The sequence below is a fragment of the Gossypium hirsutum genome, chromosome D02 (assembly GCF_007990345.1).
Source record: "Gossypium hirsutum isolate 1008001.06 chromosome D02, Gossypium_hirsutum_v2.1, whole genome shotgun sequence".
NCBI classification, from domain to species: domain Eukaryota; kingdom Viridiplantae; phylum Streptophyta; class Magnoliopsida; order Malvales; family Malvaceae; genus Gossypium; species Gossypium hirsutum.
In genome coordinates, this window is record NC_053438.1 from 25,070,221 (window position 1) to 25,076,645 (window position 6,425).

At 33.9% G+C, this 6,425-nt stretch overlaps 1 protein-coding gene across 1 annotated transcript; it reads right to left on the reverse strand.

Annotated features, from left to right (window-relative positions):
- Positions 1–635: 635 nt before the first annotated feature.
- Positions 636–5,054, reverse strand: LOC107910620 (protein NRT1/ PTR FAMILY 5.10). Its single transcript, XM_016838528.2, has 3 exons — positions 4,446–5,054; positions 2,068–2,615; positions 636–1,654 (listed from the first exon to the last, which is right to left on the reverse strand). The coding sequence occupies exons 1-3, from the start codon at positions 4,872–4,874 to the stop codon at positions 832–834; spliced, it is 1,800 nt and encodes a 599-aa protein (XP_016694017.2). The 5' UTR covers positions 4,875–5,054; the 3' UTR covers positions 636–831.
- Between the last annotated feature and the right edge of the window lie 1,371 nt (positions 5,055–6,425).

Below are 6,425 nucleotides of genomic sequence, written 5' to 3' on the forward strand. Positions count from 1 at the left end.
AATATATTTATTTTCTATAATAATTAAATTTATATTTATACTATATAATATATTTAACTTTGTAAAACCCAAAGGTAGGGATAAAATAAGAAACTTTTTCTTCGTATGAGGCACTTTTTTTTCTAATGAACCATTATTTTCTAACTAAAAATGAGATCTAAGACACGAGGAAAAAGAATTTAGTGATTAGTTGAGTGTAAAAGTAAAAGTAAAAGGAGAGTGAAAACTTGGAATGAAAAATAATTTTTGAGTGTGCATTGTAAGGAAAAAAAATTACCAATTTTTACAATAATGTATAAAAACAACTCCTTCCAAATTTGAAATGAAAAATATATAAGTATGTAATTTACAAAATTATACAATTTTTTTAATAAAATAAAAAAAATTGTTCTCTCCTTATCAATTCTACAAGCAATAATGGAAATAAAATTATTTTTCTTAGGAATATATTTTTTTCTCCACACACCCACACCAATGAAAAGAAGATAGGTTTTTTTTTCTCCACGATTTCAACTATAGCCTCAAATGTCCCTCACCATATGCTTTCTCCAAAAGAAATGATGTTGGTAAGATCTCCTATATTCCATCTCAGTATGAGTGCAATCAAATCTAAATACAATGATGAGATATTGTAATAGTAATAACAATTGTCTGTTGAAGGCCATCATTTTCTTCTTGAAGCAAAAGAGTTTTCTAACTTACAGAATAATTTAAAATCCTTACATTCATGGTTTACATTCTTACAAGTTTAACCAACCATTTAGTGAGAAGTCGCTTAATATATTACAGTTACAACAATCAATGGACTGGTGATACCTAGAAAATCGCGATTTAGAACGTCCTTCCCCATCTAGCATAAATGTAATATTTTGTACAACATACATAGAGAGTCAATCCCACAGCACTAAGCACAGCAAGCAGCAAAAAAAAGTAATCAAGATGTGCTCTATTCAGATTATTTGCAAACCAGCTATCTCGACCATCCCCACTGGTCAAGTTCTCGATGGCGGAGATGAGAAAACTACTTAAGAAGCTTCCAACACCGAAGATGCTAAGGTAGAGCGCAAGACCGACACTCCTTAATTCATTTGGCATCTGGTCATAAAAGAATTCTTGAAGACCAACCATGGTGAAGACATCAGCTAATCCATACAATGCGTATTGAGGGACCAGCCACCATACACTCATTGGAACCATCACATTTGGCTTGTCTAACAATCCATATTCTTCAGCAATTTTAAGCCTCCGCATCTCTACTACAGCAGCAATTACCAATGATATAGTAGATATTACCATTCCACTTCCAATTCTCTGAAGCAATGTAATTCCAGCTTGTTTCCCTGTCAAGGCTCTTGCTAAAGGAACAAAAATGCGGTCATATATAGGAATGAAAAGAACAACCGAAAGGCTAATGAATGACTGAAGTGAAGCAGCAGGTATTTCAAAGCCCATCATTGCAGTTGATCTGTCCATGGTAGCCCCTTGCTTAGTAAAGAAGGTCGATGATTGTGCAAAGGCAATTGCATAAATCAAGCTTGTAGCCCATATTGGTGCAAGCCTTATAACAGCTTTTGCTTCTTCAACCTCTCTGATGCTACACACCTCTCCTTGCTCCTTTGAACCATCCGGAGCAAGCAAGGCTTTATTGAGGAATCTACCACATTAAAAAGATCCATATTGCCATGTTAGAGACATTTGCTACAGAAAATGTATATAAAAGCATTATTTTCATAAACCAAAAAGAGCAAGAAAAACTCAATTGGTTCAATAAAGTTGAAGCATTAAACACTTTAATAACAGGAAGAAGAAAAGCAACAAGCAAGAGCTCCATGTCAACTATACATCATGCTATGATTGCCTCAATGAAGGCAGTTACAAAATGATAAACAAAACTATATCTCATTACCATGCAATCATTACGAGTTTATATATGATAAGTTAAATGGAGAAAATATGGTGGCACTTAAGGAAAATGCATGAGGCTTTAGATATTGACCTTTACTAAAGCTCTATTTGTCCCTTTTTTTTATGGTCCTAATTCCTTTAGTGCAAAAATATCTCACTTACTTGAATTGCTTGGAACTTTCAGTTGCAAGAATTCCTCGGGCTTCTTCCTCTGCTGCAATTGCAGAATACGATGTTTTCCGGTTCCTAACTGCCAAAATGAACACTCGACCAACAGTCACAATTGGGCTTTCCTCATCCCCTTTCACACTATACCGGTAAGTCATTGTTCCAAGCAGAAAAACAACCAGTCCCACAGCCATCACAATACCAGGTATTGCAAATCCAAGAACCCAACTAAGATTATCTTGGATGTAGTTTAAAATTGAAAGGGTTGTTAAGGTACCCGCACACATACCAAAGTACCACCAATTAAAGAATGAACTCTTGGCTTTACACTCCTCAGGGTCTTGTGTATCAAATTGATCTGCTCCAAAAGCTTGAACGCATGGCTTGTGTCCACCTTGTGCAAATGCTACTAGATACAGCGAGGAGAAGAATAGTATCACTTGAAACTGAAGTGAAGAGCTTAATGCAATGTCATCTGCATTTTGACCACCAGAACTGCTGATGGAACCAAGTGTGGCAGAGAGAGCCAACAAGCCTAGCCCCTATAACTCATTCCAAATGAAGTAATTATGGAAAACAGCTAGTAAGCACTCTAATCAATTAATTAAACAATCAAAACAGTCCTGTGGCTACCCTACAGCTACCGATGAGAAAAGCTAAGTCATGAAACAGATTCATCAAGTACAATTGATATTACAGCAGGTTTTCTCACATCTTGAATTGAGCTTCAAAGTTTTTGTTTGAACATGACAAGCAACCTCACTAATTTGAGAATTATTGTGCGCGTTCGTAATGATTAATGTTGTTAAAGGGAGCTTGAGTCAAGGTTTCTGAAGTCGAGCATAAATTCAAACTCTTTGTTTCATTGGATGATTTAACAAATTTTAATACATAAGAAGCAAGTAAGCATACACAGTATGGAAAGGAGTTTCTTAAAGAGTTTGTTTAGTAATGAAGTTGTAGTTTACGAGTGTAATAGTAATCTTTACTTCAATTTATTAGGCTATTTATATTAAGTAGCTTACCTTATTTCCAAGTACTATTTTAGGGCCTACGTTACTTGGGATTTTCATGTTTTCCAGAGCAACTATGTCCAACACATATCAAGACATGAATATGAGGCATAATGCACCAAATACATGGGAAAACTTCAAAAAGTAGAGCATATTTATGCCAAACACATACATATATCCAGCACACCCCTTAGGCCTCAAGTCCAAATAGCATAGTTTAGAGCTAGGTATTACACCTTTTATTATGACTTCATTCAGCTACAAAAACCATTTTTGTTTGAATATCTATTAGGCCTGGAGTATCAAATGTTGATATTTTTGGATAACAAATTATTGAGTTGGACACTTCTCACCCTCACTGATTTTCCATGGTTTCTCTCCTCAATTACTTCCTCGTTTCTCCCTAATTTCTTCTATTAAACTCAAGTTTTGCTTCTAACTACTGTTAGCTCTTTCTATCTCCCCCTTCAACTTCCTTTTGCAAACAGCTAATAACCAACGACATGCAGACAGAATTTTATGAAACTGGTTCAAAATAAAAATATAAATATTCAAACTAGAAACTTGATTTCTACCAACTATATCAATAAACACAATCACAACTCAAAAGAAATAACATGAACTGGTGCCACTTTTATGAAATAACGAAAGTTCCATCAGAGCTAGGGCAGCAAAAATGGTCTGTTGTTTTACCAATTCTAAAGTTCCTATGCTTTTTCATCTAGAATTGTAGCTCAGGTACCCCAGCTCACTCTCTCTCTAGGTCAGATAACAACCCACAAAGATGAATCTTATTCTCACAAGGAGCAGAAAGCCAATTTCAAATGCGTTCCCAGGCTTGACATTCTTTTCATTGTAGTAAGTCCATCCTTGATTGCCAAGAAGCCATGGAAAAAATATCTCACATGGAGGAAGGATAACCTTGGGCTATAGGTTTTTTTTTTTGGCTCATTGAACCTTGAGTTATACTACTCCAGAAGGCATCCAAAATGACAGGAAAACATTTAAACCTATGAAACAATTCGAATACTAGCAGAAAGCCTCTCTCTCTCTCTCTCTCTCACACAGTTTCATCCAAGTTCAGTCACAATAATTAATTCAATACCCTAACCTGACAGCAGAGGCTAAAAATCATGTCAATTATTATTCCAAAAGGAACTATACCCTCCATTTTCTATGTCAATATTCGAGGGAAAAAAACAGGGTAGAAAATTTTAAAATTAAAAATGCTAAGAACCAAAATTCCAGGCATTGCGGCTGTCTTTTTAAACGCCAAAATTAAATATTTAAGGAAGAAATTATGATGAAACATTAGCTGTTCTTATCTATTGGGAAAGAAAAGAAAGGAAAATGTTTTACCAAAATATAAACAAGGGAAGCAAGAATGATAGTGCGGTATCGGCCAAGAAAAGAATCAGCAATGAATGCACCCAAGAGAGGCAGAAGCGAGGCCGCCCCGTTCCAAGCGTTAACTTGCGCGGCGGCGGTAGCAGTAGACTCGCCCAGAGGCCCCGTCAAGTAAGTTATGAGGTTAGAAGAGATTCCGTAATAAGCAAACCTCTCAGCAATTTCGACGACTATGATGAAAGAAGCGGATATCCAACATCCGGAGCTTGAGCGGCGGACAGGTCGGCCTTTGTAGTCAAGGCAGCCGTCAATAGTGTCATCCAAAAGTGGAGTTTGAGCAGCGGAGGGATCGGAGATTGACATTGAGATAGCTCTGATAAAAGTTTTGGAGTAATTCAGACTCAACCAATGATCCGACTGGAGGAGGAGATCATAATTCATAAATAACCACCACACGCGTCCTTTTATGAAATTTTTAATAATTTATTTATAATTAATTATAGGGATAATATAATTATTTATCACTTTGATACTTAAAAAAATTGATAATTAAATTTATTTTGGTCTTTAAACTTCAAAAATATGAAAACCTAGTGTCATGTTACTCAGAGATTATGCCATACCATCACTTGAAAATTTAAAAAATTATACAAAATTTCAAGTGAAGATGTGCTACAATCTTAAAGTGTCAAATGCAATGTTCTAATACCCGAATTAGTGATTGAACCGGTCGGACCATTGATTCTTGATTCAATCGATTTGATAGGTTCAACAACTAGACCAATAATAAATAAATAAATAAATAAAAATTAAAAAATTTATTAAACTGGTTCAACTTGTTCAACTACTTGTTTTTGTTTAAGTTTTCAATTTTTACCAATTTCGATTTATTTTCAATTCAACTTGTTCAACCTCTTTGTTTGTACTAGTATGCTTGTCGATTCTATTGATCTTTTCGAGCAATCCAATTATGTTCCAAGAACACTAATCACATCATTAAATCTTCACGAAATCTAAGTTCAAGGACTAAAATGGATTTAGTTGTCAATTTCATGCACCAAAATGAACAAAAATAAAATACAAATACCAAAATGAACCTAATTGCTAAGTTTAGGGGTAAAAAATTATATTTTTCCTTAATTTTATTTGTCAATGTCAAAAAATTTAAACCCCACAATTAAATTTATATAAAGGTGAATGATTGAAAATTCTAGTTTACAACTTCAAAGTTTTTAACCAGATGTTAATATTTCTAATGCAAAACCAAAATTTTTAATCAATACAAAAATTTCTAATGCAATATCAAAATATCAATGCTATATCAAAATTTCTAATATGATATAAAAATCTCTAATGCAATACCAAAATTTTTAAGAATATCTTGTTAGATATCTTAGTAAAAAACTAAAGGGTTATACCCAAATTTCTAATGAGATGTTCTTAGAACTTTATTTGGTTAGAAATTTTGTTATAGCAAAATCCACAATCCAGCAACCATTGCTAAGAAGCAACCATAACAATCGATCAACACCAAAAAATCCACCTTAACATTATTTCAACCTCCCGTTTTCCAAATCTAACATCAATTTTGCCACAATAAGCCCAGAGTTTTCTAGATCTACAGCCAAACTTTCAAACTCTCCCTTTTTTTATTTCCATTTTTGATTATCAGATCGACCTAAGATTTAGGTATGCTACTCACCTTCTCCTAAACTATTATTTAATTAATCAAATTTGTTAAAGATTGGCCCAAATTTTGCATGAAAATTTAAGGACTCCCCCTCTCTCATTCTTTAAGAAAAGAGAATTGTTTCTTTTTCTTTTGTTATTGAACATCGACTTTTCAATTTAAAAAAAAGGTTCTTTGATTTTTTTTCTACATTATAATAATAAAAACATTTTTTTTTTTGCCTCAAGAATCAAAATGGTTGAGAGAAATTTGTTTGCATGAAAAGATTTTCGTCTCCATTTTTGTTTGTATGAAGAGATTTG

What these genes read in the sequence shown, in the direction of transcription:
- LOC107910620 (XM_016838528.2), bottom strand. Translation starts at nt 4,874, where the DNA reads ATGAATTATGATCTCCTCCTCCAGTCGGATCATTGGTTGAGTCTGAAT. An exon ending in CTTCCCTTGTTTATATTTTG is followed by an intron (nt 2,616 to 4,445) that starts GTAAAACATTTT and finishes AATGAGTTATAG; the next exon opens with GGGCTAGGCTTGTTGGCTCT. An exon ending in GAAAGTTCCAAGCAATTCAA is followed by an intron (nt 1,655 to 2,067) that starts GTAAGTGAGATA and finishes TTAATGTGGTAG; the next exon opens with ATTCCTCAATAAAGCCTTGC.